We start from the raw sequence: 20100 nt of genomic DNA, 5'->3' as shown, positions 1-20100 counted from the left end.
GCTTTGCCTGCGTGAACTACTTTATTATTAATTTCTGTCTCCATGAGTACCTACGTCCTATAAGTGACGTTCATGCAAAATTTGAGACTCCTAGCATTTGTTGTAACGAAGTTTCATACAAACTTTCAACCCCAAAAACAACCCCTTAGAAGTCGAATATTACAAATTCCCGTCTTAGCGAGCACCTACGTTCTATAAGTAACTCCTATGCAAAATTCCAAATTCCTAGCACATGTAGTTTCTGAGATTTGGTGATGAGTGAGTGACCTTTCGATTTTATATATTTTCATATATTATATGAACATCTTTCAATGCTCCGAGCCCAAAGGGTAACACGATTTTTTTTAAAACACTGCTGCCCACTGCGATATGATAAGAAATATATGGTACCTATTTATTTTTTGGTTTAATTAGAACAATGACCAGTAATTAATTTAACGAGTTAGCTATGGCCTATGGTGGATAATAGTGATATGAATTACTAAATTTTATTTTAGATAAAATTCGGCAATTTTATCACTATTATTAGTAAAAGTGTCCACCATGGCTGCCGTTCTTCTAATGTAAATGTATTTTACATTAGAAGATTTAATTAGAGGCCATCGTATTGCAATGGTACGTTCACATTTATTTTCATTTCTCCACTCTGGTAGACAACGCGCGGAGTTGAATTTTGCTATTTAACATTCAATGTCTCGGAAAGCTTGGCGGAAATTGAAAAAAAAAGTACCGGACCTGTCCACTCTGCTATTCACTTGAAAAGTGTTATTAAATAATAATTCTCTCAGTGAGATTCGAACTCACGACTGTTGTTTGCAGTGGTAAAATATATGTTTCGTTTAATAACTTAAGATTATCCATATATTATGCAACTTATCTTCTATTCTGTAACAGGTGAAAACAAAAAAAGAAAATAAAGAACACCAGTGAAATCGAAACCATTTATTTAAACCGTTTAGTTCGTCGCTTCCGCTGTAGATAAATAATCAAAGCTAACTCTCAATACATACAATATTCTTCATGATAAAAAACTACGCTATGCCATGTGAAAGGACCATTTTGATTAAAATTCGTAATAACAATAGATGTGTTGTGGGAAAAATCGATTTTGTATCGATTATTTCGCGCAGGAAACACGACTTAAACCTATCAAGTCGTTTAATTTATGAAACCGAATTTGACATTTGTCAGTGATAATTATTGTCAATGAGTTTGTGTAGTATTAAATGTATGTTTGTTTTATTGTATGACCTAGACACGTAGTGTAATAAGAATTAGGCCAACATCCCTGTACTAGAAATGGTCGAATCACATGCAACAGCAACACAGTAAATTAATTTTATATGTCAATAACATTAACAAACTAATTAAGACTGAAAATAGCGCAGTATACAGAAAATTTTATATTAAAAACAGATTAAAAACCTCATTGAAGAAGAAAATTTGCTATACACTGCGTTTGTTTCATATGAAATAGAACTGTGTTGCCATATATCGATTGTCGTAAAAAATCTATACATTCCAAGTATGAATTACAAATCCAAACTACGTCTAAAAATGTAAATACGTTAATTTCGATTATGAGCTTATGTTATACAAATTCGTAGAGCACTTTTGTATCAATTTTAAACATGGCGTTTGTTAGCGAACGTCGAACTGAAAACCGCTATTTCAAATAGATAACATCAAGTCCACAGGTTAAGTAAATACAGATTATATAATCAAACATTAGGATATTGTAATAATTATTTTAAGATAACGATATGTCATAATAAAACGTGTTCGCGCACAAACGTTTATGTTTTTCGTCGAAATATCTACTAATAGAAATAACTATTTCAAAAATTTCACGACGAAATGAGAGAAAGATTAAGTCTAAAACCCTACGAAGAAATTACATTAAAATACACACAATCATTTAAATAACAATCTTATTCTATATATTTACAAAACTAACTAAAAAAGATCTTAAACCATATTTACGCGAGTCCAAATAATATTTGTCATAGATAAATAAAAGTAATCGCGCAAATTAAAAAATGTACAAAAAAATAATTGTTAAACTAAACTAGAAAAAACAAGATAATTAACAATTTATTCATTGACTAGACTATTTGATAAGCGTTTAAATTACACACAGTATTAAATCTTCAAATAAATATACAATGTACTGAAAATACATTTTGGGGATAAAGTTTGAAAAATATTAATGTGATATTGTCACACGAGGCACTGCTTCACCGTTCAACATGATATAATTCTACTGAACACATTTTACTCTACATTCAAATCTATTAATTCCTTGAAAAAGCACTTTTTCAGACCTGGGTTTGTTGAAATATAGAAAAACCAAAGAAATTTGTTATTAGAAATTGTCTATGTTCAATAGACAAAATGGCGATCCAAACAAGTGCCCTTACACAAACGAAAACTAGTGCATCCCAGCGGGATTTAACCATTACAGACCACTAATCAGTCTATCATTTGTCGGGAAGACATGTCATTTTAAACTTACATATACTTTGTACTACAGAAGGGGTTTTTTTTTCTAGAAAATTCCATATTATTATATTTATATCACTAGAATACACTACCGATGTGAACTAATTCGTTCGGTAATCACATATAGATCAACGGGTTAAATAAATTACAAAAAATATTGTCACTTTTCCAAACTATTGGTCCGTTTTCTACTTCTAACGTTTCTAGCGTCTTTTTTTTTTAAATAAAAAAAAAAACCTAAATTTTAAGGCACAATGCGATTGTGTCTTTAGTCAGATGATATGCTTCTCCCATCTAATCTACACTAGGTTGTCTACGAGATTTGAAAACTTTACAAGCATCTCCAAATTTTAAATATCATCACATTATATATTTTTTAAGAAAATTCATTCAACTACATGTATAGACCCAGCACCCAATTGTCTATGGAACTACGTCTATATACTGGGATGCACTTTACTATAGAGGGTACTAAAATAAAAAACTAAGCATACAGCAGTGGGTAAAAGACAATACTGATGCAGTACCTTCAGCATCCTCCGGGGGATCTCCGAGTAACTCAAGTTCAGTATTGTCTCGTTATATAGAATGGGGTTTCTTCGCTCTTGTTGCCGTGTGTCTTGATGAAGCCGCGCCGGCCATGCACACTTCACCGCAATTCTCAATACTTTACGGTCCTTTACTTCTCTCATGCATCTATCCAAGGGTTGAGTCCAAACATTTATAAACTAATGTCTACCGAAAACAGGGGTTTGAACTAACTAGTAAAATAAAAAGAAAAAACTGGCGCCCAAAATGGGACCTGAAGCTTCTATCTACATCGAGTTTTAATAAAAAAATGTAGGGTACGAAAAAGCGATAAATGAAAGATCAGCTGTGTTTTTTTACCATTTATTTCTAATTTTCGACTAAGTGAAGATGAACCATAGATAAAGGCGTTGAAAAGAGGCGCGCGGCCTGCGCGTTACGCTACACTAGCTATGCCCCTAAGGCCCGCTCGTCGTCTAAAAGACGCAGTGACATTATCTACATATATGGATTATCTGATAACTTACATAACATTCAGTAATCTTAATTACTCTGCAAAGGAAGCAAAGTTAGAATCCATTCCAATGGCATAGACATTCATTAATAATCATTTTGAAAGTACAAAAGTAATCATTTATTAAAATATATAAATCCAAAACTCCTGGGAAGGAATTATTAAAATAAAACATTGTCTATGCCCGGGAACAATTTCTGATGTATATAAAAAACGAAACTACTCTACAGACCCCACTCCTCCCCACTACGGGCATCCTTAACAGATTATACAATAAAAATCCATTACATATTGCACAATGTTCGCCTATTAGCAGTCTGTGGAGAAAAACAGCCCATATCTACGTTGTCTATGGTAAACTATGTTTAAGTAGATACTACCGTAAAATGCAATCAACCAAATAAATAATATACATAAAGGAATGTCAATACAGCCTCTATTAGGGTAAAAAAATAGAAGTTTCACGATAGCTACTCAAGGCGACCAAAACCAAAATATACCAGTTTTAAGCCACTCTAACCCTTTTATTATCGATGAACTCTTAATGAAGACAAACAAACTTAGGTTCAATACTGTAGCATAATCGTAAAACTTGTCAATTGCCACTTAATGTGACGTAAAACACAATAGCATTATATACGAGTATGTGCCGCCATGTTAGTTTCGCGCATTGCAGGTACTTATAATCGCGTATGGGGTTTTTATACCACAATGCTCTAAGTCAAAACCACAGCCGCACGCCCCAAGCGGCGTTCCCTCTACGTTAAACATATTTAATCACATCACTTATCAACAAGTGTTCGAATATTTATCACGATGATTAACTTTAAAATACAAATACCAACTCGCTACAGAATACACCGACCCTATGATACAAAAATATTGTAATTTCGTATGCTGTGTGTATAATAATAATCTAAATGCGCGCGCTGCCGTGTCCGCCATGTTCGATCGCATACAAAATATGTGCACTCCATTATTTAGTGATGTACTTTACACAGTGTCGATAGCTGCAGCGCGCACGTGCTGTATTTATATAATAAACGTTATTGCTTTCGGTTAGTTACTTATGTTTAATATTATATATGTAAATTTTCAAAATCACTACACTACATCACTACTCTAGCATCTGCCGTACATTTAAAACACACAACGTATTTTTTTTTTCATAACATACTTTATATTATACCAATCCAAAAGTTGTATAATAATCCATGTATATATTATAACCTTATAGTAATTATGAATATAATTTTTGTTTCTGTTTACATTGGTCCAGTGAGCCTGGAATTGCGAAGCAATGTATGAACATCACTATCGTTACCATCGCTGTGCTGGCATGTAAGGTGTATGGCACATCACTACTGCGCAAGCTTTCGTCGTTAGAGAACAGACTACAACTAGGCAAGAAAAAGTTGAGCAAGTTTAGACTTGTAGTAGAAATTCCCTCCAAAACAACATCGAATCTTAACTTATTAAAATGACTAGAGAGGAATGTATTTTTTTCTATGGCAATAAATTAGAATATAGCGTCTTAGTTGGCAACGTCTCCCATATTATTGTCTTATCCTTAAACTACTCTGGCGCAATGCACGCTTGACCCTTGCCAGCATTCAGTCGCAACCGGTGGCCATGTTGCCTTGCACACAATATGGCCGTAAACATATTAGGCATAACTTTCTTTAATCTATGGCTGCGACCACGAACAATTTAAAAATTGAGAATCAATTGAGCAAAATATGCAAATTTGGCCTATTTTTGGCAAATCAGATACAAAACCGGGAAGACTGTAGGCCTTAAGCGAAGCGTCTAAAAGGTCTACACTACGTGTCTAGGTCCTGATAATTCTCTCAAAGCCAATACAGCTATTTGGGTTTAAGAGAAATATCGTAATAGCACGTTTCACAACCAACGTGTGGCAAACGCCTGTTGAAATTGACAGTGAATTTGGAAGATAAATGTTTACGTATGATTAAACCATGCCAAGATTTGGAAAATTTAGAGATTTGTTAGTTCCAGAATACTACTTCGACATGCCGTCTTTCAAGCCGACTTACCGTTGTTCTGGTTACCCCACTCCGTCAAAATGGCGCCCGATATGAGTTTAAATAAAAAAAGGTTCGTGCATAAGCTAAAAGGGTTCCGTGAAACAAAAACCCAAACAAACTACCCACGGTCGAAATAAAACACACATTGTTCTAATATCATGTAATGACACATCGGGTATCTAAGTGCTTTATTAGATACAGATACGGGCAAAGTAACTACTACAGCTAAATACAAAAACTACAACTAAACACCGACTGAGAATGGCCTCAGCCGGCACATACCAAACTAATACAAGTGTTTAAAGAAAAAAAATATAAATATTGTTAGTGAAGCGCCACAAATGGCGGCACTTCGAATATACATATGTATAATAAAAAAAATTAAGTACATATTTAAGGGCCTTGCTTGAGCAAGACACAAAGCGGCCAGGGTTACATGACAATATTATATATCAACCGTCTAATACTGAGTAATTCAGGAAAAAAATACTATACAAAAGGTGTTATGGGCGACGCGAACGCCGCATTTTCGTTCGGTTCCAAAATAAAAAAACCGTCAAAATTAAAAGAAAAAAAAAATCAGTCACTTCAAAGTTATATGGAAAACGCGGCGAACGCAAATCTCAGAAGGTTCTAACCTACTTACAATATAAAGAATACTGCTATAATAAGGGATAAGTGTATACATGTGAAATAGCGTAGTAACTTTGGCTTATAGGAGTTAAACATGTGTCAAAATCAAAATAAAAAAAATCTTAAACCAAAAACAATATACAGTAGAAACTCGGTTAACTGGAATAATTGTTGTCGTTAGGCGTTTGGACAATCGAAAATTCGGGTTATCGGATGTCAATACACTGGATGTCATACAGAATAGCTGGTTTTGTACATACATAATATTACATAATGTTGTGTTTATTCAAAAATAGCAAATACGTTTATTAAGAGATAAATGTTCCAACATACGATATATATACTTATTAACGCACATATGTCTATATTTTCTGAGATTACATGATAGGGTTAATATAATTGGTCGCGGTTGGTAATTCGATTAACTTAAGGCCACATAATCGATTTCCTACTGTATTGAAATATTAAAAAAACAAATATGATATTAAAAGCCAAAATTACTTAATCTGTCGACCTGCGGGGGAATATGGCCGACAAACTACCTCATGCATAGCTCTACTCGCCCCTTGTCCTTGCCTGGCTTACGGCAAGATATCTAAGAATTATTGCTTGATTTTTTTTTAAACACTATAGAAAACTGTTTAAGTACTCAGTAAGTGCATAAAGGACCAAGTCCGAAAGACTTAAAAACTAGAAATTGCACGAACACAACCATCAATCGTCTTTTTTTAAATATTAATAATTATAATACTTTTAATTAATCACAGAGTATAAAGATTCGAGTATTGCTTTTAAGACCTAACCTACATAAGTACAATTTCGAAAAATTTTGAGATTCACTGGTTTTGTCACAAAAAAAAAAAACAACTACAATTATAGGCAAAAAGGCTCTATTTTTTAAAATATATTTAATAACATAGATTTAAAAAAATGCATTTAATTTATAGATAATAATAATGGAATTTGAATATATAACCAAAATTCCGAGGCTAAGTACTGGCATTAGGATAAAAGCAAACCAAGGTTACAGAAAAACTGGGGCACTCTTCCTGTACTCTCAACACAAAGAGAATATCTAGATAAAAAAACCTTGGATCTTTAAAAATGGCACCCGACGTGCTATTATTCAGCCACAAATAATAAGCAAATGACGCCATCGTGACGAAGTGAATGAGATTTACACGTGATGGTCGTGAATTCAATTCTTATCAGTGAATTATTTTTATTGAGTAATTCTCAATTTTCTTCTTTCGTTTCCTCAAGCTATTTAACAGAACCTAATTAAGTTCTGCACCATAAAACAATATATATTGAAATTATCTAAAAAGTAAAGTATATAGTGTCTTAACACTATCCTTTTTCTCTACACCGCAAAAAGGTCGAAAACTAAATCAAAAATACTCAACCAACGGCCCTAATATAAATATTTTATTATAAACAAAATGGCGCCCAACGTGGGTCAATAATGACCATAATATATAATATAAAAATTTATAAAATCCAGGCAAAGACAAGTGGCTTCTACAGCGTTTTAATACTTAGGCTAAGGTATTGTCACGGTACACTCGGGGTGTTAGTTCGCATTCCCTTATAACTGCTAAACTAATAATATTAACTAATATAATTATGTATATTCAAAACGCCATTTAGTCAAAAATATATGTTTTACGTTCAACATTTCTTTAATTAAACCACTTATTTTATCTGTTGTTATATTATATGCTTATTAAAACAGTCATTTTCTAATTTTGTTTTATTATTTTTTAACTTGGAATTGACTTTTTATTTTATTTAACGTTAAACATAATATTTTTGATTGATCTATAGAGACGTATCTCAATAGAAACGTGAATGGCAGTTTTGCAGTGTTTTTGATATTTGCTTCTGTAGCCTCTCAATAACGCTTTGTTTAAAAAATGTTTTTTCACTTACTTTCAGACATATTGATTTTTTTTGTACGTAGAAGGATTTGTGCCTACACTTATAAAGTATCGTCTTATCTTCTTAATTGTAAAATCATATTGTTTAATAGTATAGCACAAATGGCTATAGACCTTGTGCATTACCCATTACCACCCCCCATTACCATATAGTAAAGGTACAAATCCTCCTACGTACGAAAATGATGAATAAAATTTAAATAACTGTATAATTGACTGTCTTTTTATTTATTTATTATTTTGAAACATTTATATTCTATTAAAGAAATACAGATAATAAGACTTTGCGAACATTCAAATTCTGAACGATGTTTAATATAACGGTGAATGTCAAAATTTTATCGAAATACCGTCACAATACGAGAGTATGAAAGGAGAAATAATCATTATTTCATATATCAACCAGCAAATATCAAAAGTCACTGTATGTTTAAAACTACTAAGTCATACAATGCCATGTAATGATTGCTTTACTCGTTAGATATGTATGAGTGAGCTGCCGTCGGCGCCGCGTGACGTGCGCATGACGTCTCCATGACGTCGCAGTGACGTGAGTGTGACGTCGTTCCGACATGAGCGCGACGTTATCAAAATATAAAAAAAAATACGAATCTAGAAGAAATTGAATGGTCGAGAATATTCTTTTTCTCAGAACCTGCTGATAGATAGAGACAAGATTTTTTTTCTTTTCTAACGGCAGACGTTAAATAGAACGCTTTTTGGCACAACTCTCATAAATGGCACGAAAATTTAATACTGATACGATTATACGCAAGTGACGCACGTCACACGGCCCGAGTACGCAATCGAACACAATAAAAAATATAATACAGCGATGAGATTCAGTATACACTCCTCATAAATGTATATATTATATAATATATATGTAAATATATGTAGTTATTATTCATCGTATTGCCAACGATCGTGCACTACCTATTCATTATATATACGTACGCTACGTACGCTATTACAAAAATCCAAGAAAGAAAAAAATATTTTTCAAAGTTCAACTAAATTAATTATCTGAGATCTTCGCCTTAAAATAACTTTTTTAAAAAATGCGTATCTTTGCATCGGGTCCCGCACCGGGCCTACACCGCTCGAACTCTTAACCTACGACGAGCCGTCCTCCTTAAACAATCGAATACTGATAGATACGCGGCAAGACGTCGCTAAATCCGAAATAAATTAGGAACTGTTCGGGAAACGAAAACGAAACCGCACTCGCTGCTACCGTGTGCCAATGCGCCTCTATATGTACATGGGCACACCGTACATCGCGCTCCAGTCCACGCCCTGGAACGACGACATGTCCACGCCCGCCAACGAGTACGCCGCTCCGAACTGTGGCAGCGGCGCGGGCGCGGGTGCCGGCGGCGCTACCACGCCACCCACGCCCACGCCTCCCACGCCACCCACGCCCACGCCGCCCACCGGCAGTGCGTACGGCGCGTACCGATAACCGCCCACGCCCACCCCGCCGACTCCCCCCACACCCACGCCACCTACGCCAACTCCTCCCGCGTACACTAACCCACGGCCCGGCCGCAATACCAGTCGCTTTCCGAGCGCAAGCGGCGCGGCGGCTACCGCTTCTTTTGGCTGAGCGCGCTTACACTCCACCTTCTTATTCTTGATTGTGTGGAAGTGGATATCGCAGACGCGCTCCACGGACTCCTCGGAATGGAAGGTCACGAAGCCAAAACCACGATGGCGCTTGGTCTGCTGATCCATGAGCATCACAGCATCCTCGACGAGGCCGAACTGTGCGAAGTAGGCGCGAACCTCATCTGCAGAAGTGTCCTGTCCCACTCCACCGACAAATATCTTCTTGGTTTTGGCTGGTTTGGGCGCCGATTTGGGCGTCGCGTGTTTTGGATCGATGCGCTTGCCGTCTAGAGTATGAACAGGAACGGCCAGCACCTTGTCCACGGATGAGGCTTCCTGAAACGTGATGAAACCGAAGCCGCGCGAGCGCTGCGCGCGGCGAAAACTCAGTATTTTAAAATTACGCACTGTCAAAATGAATATGTCGTACAAAAAATATTAGTATACAAATAAAAACAAATATGCTTGTTACATTTTTTTGAAAGTGAGATTTCTGTATGACATAAACATTATAGGGTAAATCAAAATATACTGTTAAAAGGTACTAATTTCTTTACAATTACCAACAAAACCTACGTTACATGTTAAAATCTCATCAAAATTCAGGGTAATTTTACAGGATATAAACATTACGTTCATGCTTATTTTAGTTTCTATTATCACTAGTGGGCGAATAAATATAATATGAAACATGTTATTCTCAAACTATCGAATATTTACATATTTTGTTAAAAAACCACAAACAAATTCTACCATACATTATGGTATTTTTGTTGTATGTCACAACCCAAAAATTTATGAAATATAAAATATATTCAAGAACTATGCTAGCACAATTTTCTAATAATCCTACCGAGCAGTCACCCTGTTACTATTTCAGTAGTATATTGTATCAACCCCAATGTTGCTATACTAAAATTACTTTTCTTACTAAATCATGTTTAAATTAAACAACCGGCAATTTTAGCTATATTTCTAATGAGTGAAATGTACTTCTTTATTATTATAAATATTGGAGTCAGTGTTGCTGCATGCACTTTTATGGAAATTAAAATATACAAAAAAAGATAATGAAAAGCCTACAAAAAGAGAAATATATTTAAAACAAATACAACAAAACAGAAAAATTAAGAATGTTTATAAAAAATAACTGTTTTTATGGCAACTTTTCCAATTATAACTAAATACTATTATTATTTTACATGGCAACACCAACCGACCAACCTACAAAACGGGAATCTACCATAGATTTCAAACCGTAAAGAGACAGACAAGAATCGGAAAGTTAAGTCTATGCCTAACTTCTAGTATGTTAGTGAGACTAGCATGCGTTTCACATTAAATATTCTTAGTGTACCTAAATACTTCATTTCAACCATAGCCCAACTATTTACTCGTCTACTGTACCATAGACAAAATTATAATTATTCTTTACTAAACTAAGTATAATCAAAATAAAAACAGGAATAAATAAAATATAAAATCAAATCTACTACAAAAAAAAATAAACCCAATTTGAGAATAAAAATCGATACAGATAACACACAAAAATAATTTAAAAAAAAACAAAATTTTGTTTATGGTACATAAATCCAATCCGTCCTATTTAAGTATATCTAACCTAACCGCCGTAAGGCTGAAACACTGACCATTTTTAGTCCGCTTCGTTATTCTAGCTGTAGAAGTTATATGTATTGAAAAAAAAAACATGAAATTATTGTTTTTGGTTTCTCTCACTTAGGTTATTTTTGAATACGAAATAAATTAATAACAATTTAAAATTATATTTGAGTAATGGCGAATATTATCATTTTTATTATATTTGTGAAATGATTGCAAAAAGGATTTTAACAGCTTATAATTATAACTTTCTTAATAGAGAATGGACTGGACAAAATTTTTCATGTTGCTGAATTATACTTAAATTAAATATTCACTGATAGGTTGTCCTAACACAGTAAAAATATTTTGTCTGTACATTTAGTATTTGTGACTGAAATGGATAGAGAGGCACTTCAAAAGAATAATAGAAAGCAAAAATATATTTTTTTAATTTCTTGTCTGTCTGTATGGTCGGTCGGTCCATACATACAGACAGACGTTCGGCGGCGCGTGCGACGGTCAGGCGGTCGTCGAGTCTCACGTGACATTTTTCGTACGTGCAACCGGCGTTTATCAATTAATAAAACATAATACGAGGAGCAAAGCAGTTTACACGGCGCAGGGGCTCAAGGGTACGACTGTAAAGGGAACGGTTGTGGGTTCGATTCCCATTCCGAGGAATCAAATATTTAATAATTTTATTTCTTCGTTCTGGAGACAAGACAAAATGAGGCTTTCAGTTCCGCTACTTAACACGCAATGCCTCCAGAATTCGTCGGAAAATGGGGAACGAAAGTTTCTTAATGCGAACGGAGTGTCTTAATACTGGGTTCCCAAATTCCCTCTGCTCCTGCTATGTGCGGGAGATTTTTAATCCATGCGCTATTTTGAAAGTTAAATCGGCTGCTCGAATTCCATTCAAGTTTACAACAGTTTTTTTTTCTTTTAACAAATAGATATTTAGTAGCTAACTACACAGTTTATCATACAGAGATACTCTATGTAGTCCATTCTCTTATCTATAATTGTAATTTCCTTTTTTTGCAATAATTTCACACAAATTTCACATGTTTAAGCTGTACACAATAAAGTTCTTATTTATAAATAATTTAAAAGATCAACTTATTAACAATTTATATTACAAATTAAAATATCTATTTATAAAGTATTCATTGAGAACAAATTTTATTAAACATTCTTTGTTTGAAGATATACTGAATAGTCTTTAAAAATATATATATTTTAAAATAAGATTATTTCAGCAATTATAAAGTTCATTTCATTTTCATATTTTGATATAAAACAAATCAATTAAAAAAGTGCCTGTAATAAGAACCTCTTTCCAAAACCATTAAGGCTTTTATTTATTATCAATTTGACTTTATTTATGTAAATTTAAATATATAATAATATTCATTCTCAACACCACCACTAGTACCTACAAAATCAAACCTACACCTACCTGAGTGACAGGATCCTTCATTATCAGTACATCTGTGACCGGGCCGAACATTGCAAAATATTCCCTCAGTTTTTCAGAGCTGGTTTGCCAGCTAAGGCCACCTACGAAGAGTTTGCTTGGGGAAGGCGATGTGGTACCAGCTGTTGAGGCCACTGGAGTTGAACGGCCCGAAGATGGTGAGGTTTCTGAAGAAATGTTGCCTGATTTAAGTTATGGAGGATAGCTTCAGTCTTATCCCACAAACAGCAGGCTAAGCAGGGAACCTAGTGTTAAGACACTGACACATCACCACCTAAACAATGTGTGTTAAGTGGCAGAACTCAATACTGTGCTTTTGTTTTCTCACCACATTTGAAGAAATGAAAATAGTTCATTTCCATGAAGGATAATCAAACAAAGAACTGTCAGTCATTTCCAGATTTTAAACTCTATTCAAATTCCATTAATCTTAACTCTCTCAGCACCTATATAAAACTTTTAAGCAGTAAATTTTTAACTAGATATGTACATATGTATGTACATATATTTTTATATCAAGAAGTTTATTTCTGTTTCAGTTCAGTTTGTTTCGGCCAAACTTTAGTCAGTCTGAAACTTTGTTTTAAATTTAGGCCACTTGGATGTTTTATAAAAAAAAAAGTAAACCAAATGAGTATCTATATTTAAATTATTTTCATTTCCCTGCCTGACAGAAAATGTGCAGCATTGAGTTCAGCCATCCAAAGTTTCTAAAATTGGACAAAAATTTGGAAACTGAGTATCTTAACACTAGGTTCTCCCTACTCTGCTATGCAAGAAAGAAGCTATGCTATACATTTTTCAATTTGCACACATTTAGTTTGTTACATTTATATAGATCCATAATTGATTTAATAAGGTACTGTAATTATATTTAATGTAATATCTATGAGGCTGTGGTACATTTTAAGGTCAAAATTTAATTAATAAAAAGTGAAAAATTACTATTAGTCTTTTAGACTGTAATAGTGATTTTATGTCCTTATACCTATCAATTAAAATTTTAAGTATCAGTTATATAAATGAAATATTTGTAAATTGTATAGAAAGAAAATAATTAAATATATCATTTATTAAGTTATTTATCTTGTTGAAAATAAAAGTACTAGAAATATTCAACCTTATATTCAATATATAACCTAAATATTCAATATAAATTTTGCATGGATTTACATAACAATAGTCAAAATAAACAAAAGAAAAAGAACTAGTTTTAAGAATGCATTTTGTATAATAAAATAAACCAATTGGTCATCTAGCTTATAGTATTTTTAAGATATTAATGATTATATTATTTTGTATTCCTACACACTTTGTATCCCATGACTATATTAACTGGTAGGAAATTCTATTTAGCCTTTGGCCCATTTTTGTATCAATTATTGTTCATTTAATATACAAATAATAATTTAAATATACTCACTAATTTGCTGCACAGCTATCTGCTGCTGCTGCTGATGGGCGGTAGCAGCAGCGTGGGCGGCAGCCTGGGCGCTTAACACATGCGCCGCCAGCTCGCCGCCCACCAACCCACCATCAACCACCTCCAGCCCGCCCAGAGCACCGCTAGAATACACCATCATGTTGAAATAAAGTTATAAATAACTAACTAAATGAAAATAAGTAACGAAATTTCTATTTTTTTACGTAAGCGAAACGCAATGTCACAGACGAATGGGCTTTGTAAATCAGCGGGAAACGCTTTCTAATTCTTTCCTCTTGTTGTTTTCTGAACTGCCAGTGCTTTTTTTGGGTGATTTTTAATTTATTTTTATTATTTCATAAGTCTATTGTTGTAACGTAATATAAAAAAGAAATTCAAATTGAAATATTTACATGTCGAAAAAGGCTATCATATTGAGTGAAATCGTGGTTAAAAGTTTTAACCGTAATAACATTTTAAATTGTTTTAGTTTAGCGTTAGCTATGGTTCGTATTTCAACGGCGTTTCAACGCTTGTCAAGTGTCATTGACAGGTGGTTTTGTCTAGGACCGGTCCTTTTTGCGTTTTATTCGTTGTTTATATTAATGGGTTACAAGAAATTTATAAATGTTTAGTGAAATAAAAATTAAAAGTCTTAGAAATATTGTTAATAATATTATTTTTAAACATCGACACAACAATAATAAAAAAACGACACTGTTGTAAAATAATTAATATATTATATAAAATGAGCTTATAAATACTTTACTTAGTCACTAATAATCACTTACATAATAAACATTTTGTGAAATATTTTGCCTTTTATCCAATAGTGTCGTCCCTTTCTATTTTACCGGTAGTTTCTTCTACTACACTATTTAGAAAAAGTTAGAATAGTAAAATATAAAATGTCATGAGATCGGATATTTGACGTGTAATAATTAAGTTCTTAAATTAATGTAATAATTTTAAATCGGCGTGAAAGAATTAATGATCGAAGATCATAAATTGAAAAGAGTAAGCAACCAAGTGAAATTAACAATACAATTTTTATCAGAACGTAAAATTAAAAATATTAATTTAATTATTTCATTTTCTCGAGTGGGAATCGAACTTTCAATGTTTCGCGTTTACACTCGCATGCCTGTGTCCCTGTGCTACGACTGGCCTGAATAATAAATTAAAATTCCTAAAAAATGCGCTGATCGCAACGCCTACTAAAAATTGCTTAGGTATATGAGTATACCCATATTTATATTAATTTGAAAACTTTTTATTACGATTAATAATCTAAAAGTTTGTATTGTAATAATGTCTTACTTCGATCATTAGCCGAAAGCTAGAAAAAAGCGACAAAATTATATATTTCATCTAACATTTATATTAATAAATGTGCCATAGGACGTCTCATTCTAAAATAAAGCATAGTATAAAAAATAATCTATTTTTAACAAGCATACAGGTATTTATTTGCGTTTTAAAAATAGTTGAAGTTTAAAGAGTAGTATTCATTTTCATCGTTTCCAATTTATATAATTATATTGTACGATTTCTTCCTGCCGTTATACCTAATTGAAATGCGTATTTTTATAAAAATAAAAATTCATAAATAAAAATTCATTCGTAGTTCATAAAAACCGTATTACATTTAAAAAAAAAAAAATCTTAAATAAGTATTAGATACCGTGCACCGAATTGGGCTGTATCACTTTTTCATTATTATCAGTCAAACCAACTTTGTCTGGACTTGACGGGAAATGTGAAATCCTACTTATACTACTTTAACACGCAATGTCCTGAATATTGAACGGTGGATGGGGAACAGAGCATGTAGTAACATTAGATACCCTCTGTCTACTCTGTTTCTGGAGGAAAAACCAAACAGAAGTCGGTTAAAAAATAGAGTAACAAACACCGGACAAGCGCACATCAGGATTGCCCACCGAGGGTTCCGTACAAATATTACAGATCTCAAGCTTTTTCTGAAATTCAAGCTTGACTTAGACAGAGTCCTTTCGTCTGATACCTCACTTGAACTAGCGGCTTGAATACTAAAATTTGCTATCCGTTTAAGGCTATTATTTTTTAGGATTGAACCACAAATGTATACTTTTCATTTTTTTTCCTGAACTAGTAGGTATTACCTGTAGATGCTAGCTGCCAAATTTCATAATTCCAGTTGATTCCTGTTAGTCAGTCAGACAGACGGACGAACAACAGAGCGATCTTATCAGGGTTCCTTTTTTCCTTAAAAGCTACGGAACAGTAATAGTGAAAGAAAAATGAGACAGGACAACACTATCATATTCCTCCATACAAGTACGAAGAACGTCATTAAGCGACCAAATGCAAAATAATCCTATGCTTAAAAGCTCGTGTAATAAATATAGCGCCAGCGGGAACAATTCTTTATACATAGTACAAGGTGACGTAGTGGGACACAGTAAATGTAAATGAGATAGATGGTTGTGAGTTCAAAGCTACTCAGGGATATTTTATTATTATAGTTTCAGAGGGAACTTGGGAACCTAGTGTAAAGACACTCCGTTCCGCATTAATACATTTCCGTTTCCCACTTTCCCCCAAATTCTTGGGGCATTCCGTGTTGAGTGAAGGACCTCAAAGAAAATATAAATGATATGGAGCATGTAGGATTATAACTTAACTTTCGTTTTATATTATATTATTGATAGAATCTATGCTAATATTATAAAATGAATAATTTGTTAGTACAACATTATTTATTATGTGCTATCCTAGAATCATATATATAAAACCGCCCGCGGGTTCCATTATTTTATTTTATTGAAAATAAACATCCGGCATCCAGCTGCTACTCAAATTGCTCTCCCTTGCGCATTTTATCTTACGACGAGTAGAATGTGTAATTAATATGTGAGTGAGTGCCTATCGATTTTAGGGGTTACTTAGCTTTTACACGAGGCTCCGCGCAGCTTCACGCTGTATCCCGCATATAGCAGGATAGGCGGGACCTCGGAACCACGACTCTTATGCCCACCTCCTGTATTAATTAATTCCCCTGAGTAGGAGTCGAGCACCGCGACCGCGTTTACAGATTATCACTCATTGTTGATTTAAAAATATAAAATTATATTATACTCGTATACATGAAATCAAAGAGTTACTCAAAATTTCTTCATATACTTTCTTAATCAAGAAATTTATAAGGAAAAATTCGTATTTACACGAGCTATGAAAAGGTCCGCCCTGTCCGCCCTGGGTCAAATATAAATGTTTTACTTTGTGGTTATACTTTTTAATAGAACTTAGGTACTTATATACTTTTATATCTTTGTATTAATAGTAGTCTATAACTTCGTTTGAGTGAACTTTATGATTTAATTATATTTCTTACTAGCGGACCCGGACGCGGCTACGCCTGCTTGAAATATAAGAATATAATTTCTATAGAAATATAATTTCAATCTAGATGAAATGCTAAAAGTGACTATTATATTTATTTTCATAAGGATGAATATCAAAATGACGCGGTAACGAACGCGGTCGCGTAGCGACGACGATTGTTATTAACATGGCAGAATAAATTGCATGTCAAATTAGAAAGTATTTTAATTTATTAGTACATATGTGTAATGTAATATTATATAGCCTATAGCACTTCTGAAGAATGCAGCTTTCATACAAAACAAAAACAAAGTAAATCGATCCAGTAGATCCACAGATCTTAGCGTTCAAACAAACAAATTTTTATATTAGTATAGACTAGTGGACCCGGAGGCGGCTACGCCTGCTTGAACTATAAGAATATTTATTAAATATTATATAATATATTTATTTTTATAAGGATGAATATCAAAATAATAAAGTTAATTTTGGGTGACGTTTTCTTATAACAACAAAGAAACTTTGCAAACTGGTGCTTAGCAACGACGGTTGTGATTAACATGGCAGAGTAAATTGCATGTCAAATTAGAAAGTATTTTAATTTATTAGTACATACATGTACATGTGTAATGTAATATTATATAGCCTATAGCACTTCTGAAGAATGTAGCTTTCATACAAAACAAAAACATAGTAAATCGGACCAGTAGATCCAGAGATCTTAGCGTTCAAACAAACAAACAAACAAACTCTTCCGCTTTATTATATTAGTACTAGTGGACCCGGACGCGGCTACGCCTGCTTCAACTATAAGAATATTTATTAAATATATTCATGAAATTATTTTCAATTCTCAATAGAATTAGTAAGAAAATATAAGCTCAAATAATCAAAAAGAATAATAAGTAGATACACATTATTAGAAAAAATTATCTGAGTTATTGAAATGAACTAACAAAAGGATTAAAAGTAACTAAAGGATAGGTATTCTTAATATTAGAAAAAGTACCTAAAGTTTTCCGTACGTGCGTACATAGATATCAACTCTACGAAATAACTAAACATTTCTCTCTATTAAGTAGGATAATTTTAGCGGGCAATATCAAATAAAATAAGAAGAGAATCAAAGTGTATTTTAAATTAATTATAAACAACAAATAAAGTTCGAAAATGTATGAAAATTTATAAAACCGTCAACGTCATCTGCCCGTTCGCGTCGGTCATACTGTGCCGCCCGCTAGATGGCTAGGTCATTTGGAATCAGTGACATCTCCTTAATTACTTATTAGTATGTTATACAGTAAACTATAATTTCAATCTAGATAAAATGCTAAAAGTGACTATTATATTTATTTTCATAAGGATATAAGGATGAATATCAAAACGTCGCGGTAGCGGTCGCGTAGCAACGACGGTTGTTATTAACATGGCAGAATAAATTGCATGTCAAATTAGAATGTACTTTAAAATATATTAGTATATATGTGTAATGTAATGTTATATAGCCTATAGCACTTCTGAAGAATGCAGCTTTCATACAAAACAAAAACAATGAAAATCGGACCAGTAGATCCAGAGATCTTAGCGTTCAAACAAACAAACGAACAAACAAACAAACAAACAAACAAACAAACAAACAAACAAACTCTTCCGCTTTATTATATTAGTATAGATAAAATATAATAAAATTTATTATATTAGTATAGATAATATTTGTCTTAGGTGTAAGTGTATGGGGCGTGTGACTATAAACACGACGGTTGTAGGTTCGACTCACTCGAATGAAAACGTTGTTTTCATTTCCTCGCTCTGGTATCAAAGCGCGGCGTTAAATTTCGACATTGTACACGCAATGTCTTGAAAATTGGGCGGTGCGTTGGGATCGGACTATCTTTACATAATGTTTCTTCTGTCTACCGCTTTAAAATCTAAAAATAAACAATAAATGAAATGAAAATGAACCTATGACCACGTAATTACCCAACCGAGACCATTTCTACCGCTGAATATAAAATTTGAAAGGAACACCACCTGTTATCATTACAAATGAATACGTAATCTCCTTCACAAACTTTCTTGATAGATGTTCTTTTACTTTCCTTTAAGAATTCCTCGACGGTTATAAATCAGTGTGGCCATTTATCTTTTTAAGTATTTGATACGAAGTTGTAAGTAAAACTGCGTCTCACGGCTTACCGGACTTACAATACTGACCTTTTTATATTAAATGGACGTTGTAATATAACTTATACAGAATACAGGCCCAATTGAATGAACATGTAGAATGTAGGTGGTCGAGGCGCAGTGGCCCAGCGGTGGACTGTAAACGCCATGGTGACTGATGGTGAGGAAATAATTATTTTCATTGTTTTAATTATTACGAGAAAGTGATAATTGATCATGAGTGAGTTCATCTCGGACTCGCACTTAGCCGGCTTAAGGTGGCTCTGTGA

General features: G+C 33.4%; 1 protein-coding gene across 4 annotated transcripts in view; it reads right to left on the bottom strand.

Annotated features, from left to right (window-relative positions):
- Positions 1-927: 927 nt before the first annotated feature.
- The window catches only part of LOC146530443 (RNA-binding protein Musashi homolog 1-like), an 87745-nt gene continuing 68572 nt past the window's right edge, over positions 928-20100 (bottom strand). For 2 of the 4 annotated variants that reach the window (XM_085201066.1, XM_085201069.1), the window contains 3 exons: positions 14282-14424; positions 12841-13040; positions 928-10145 (listed from right to left, as the gene is read on the bottom strand). In XM_085201066.1, coding sequence (XP_085057192.1) covers positions 9420-10145; positions 12841-13040; positions 14282-14424 — 1069 coding nt within the window. In that variant the 3' untranslated portion in view covers positions 928-9419. Of the gene's footprint in view, positions 10146-12840; positions 13041-14281; positions 14425-14694; positions 14850-20100 lie in introns of those variants that run through there. The other 2 variants (XM_085201067.1, XM_085201068.1) reach the window with 2 other exon arrangements.

The sequence above is a fragment of the Heliconius melpomene genome, chromosome 17 (genome assembly GCF_056956725.1).
Source record: "Heliconius melpomene rosina isolate 202511_hmr_F chromosome 17, ASM5695672v1, whole genome shotgun sequence".
Classification (NCBI taxonomy): domain Eukaryota; kingdom Metazoa; phylum Arthropoda; class Insecta; order Lepidoptera; family Nymphalidae; genus Heliconius; species Heliconius melpomene.
This window is presented reverse-complemented; position numbering and strand designations above follow the sequence as displayed.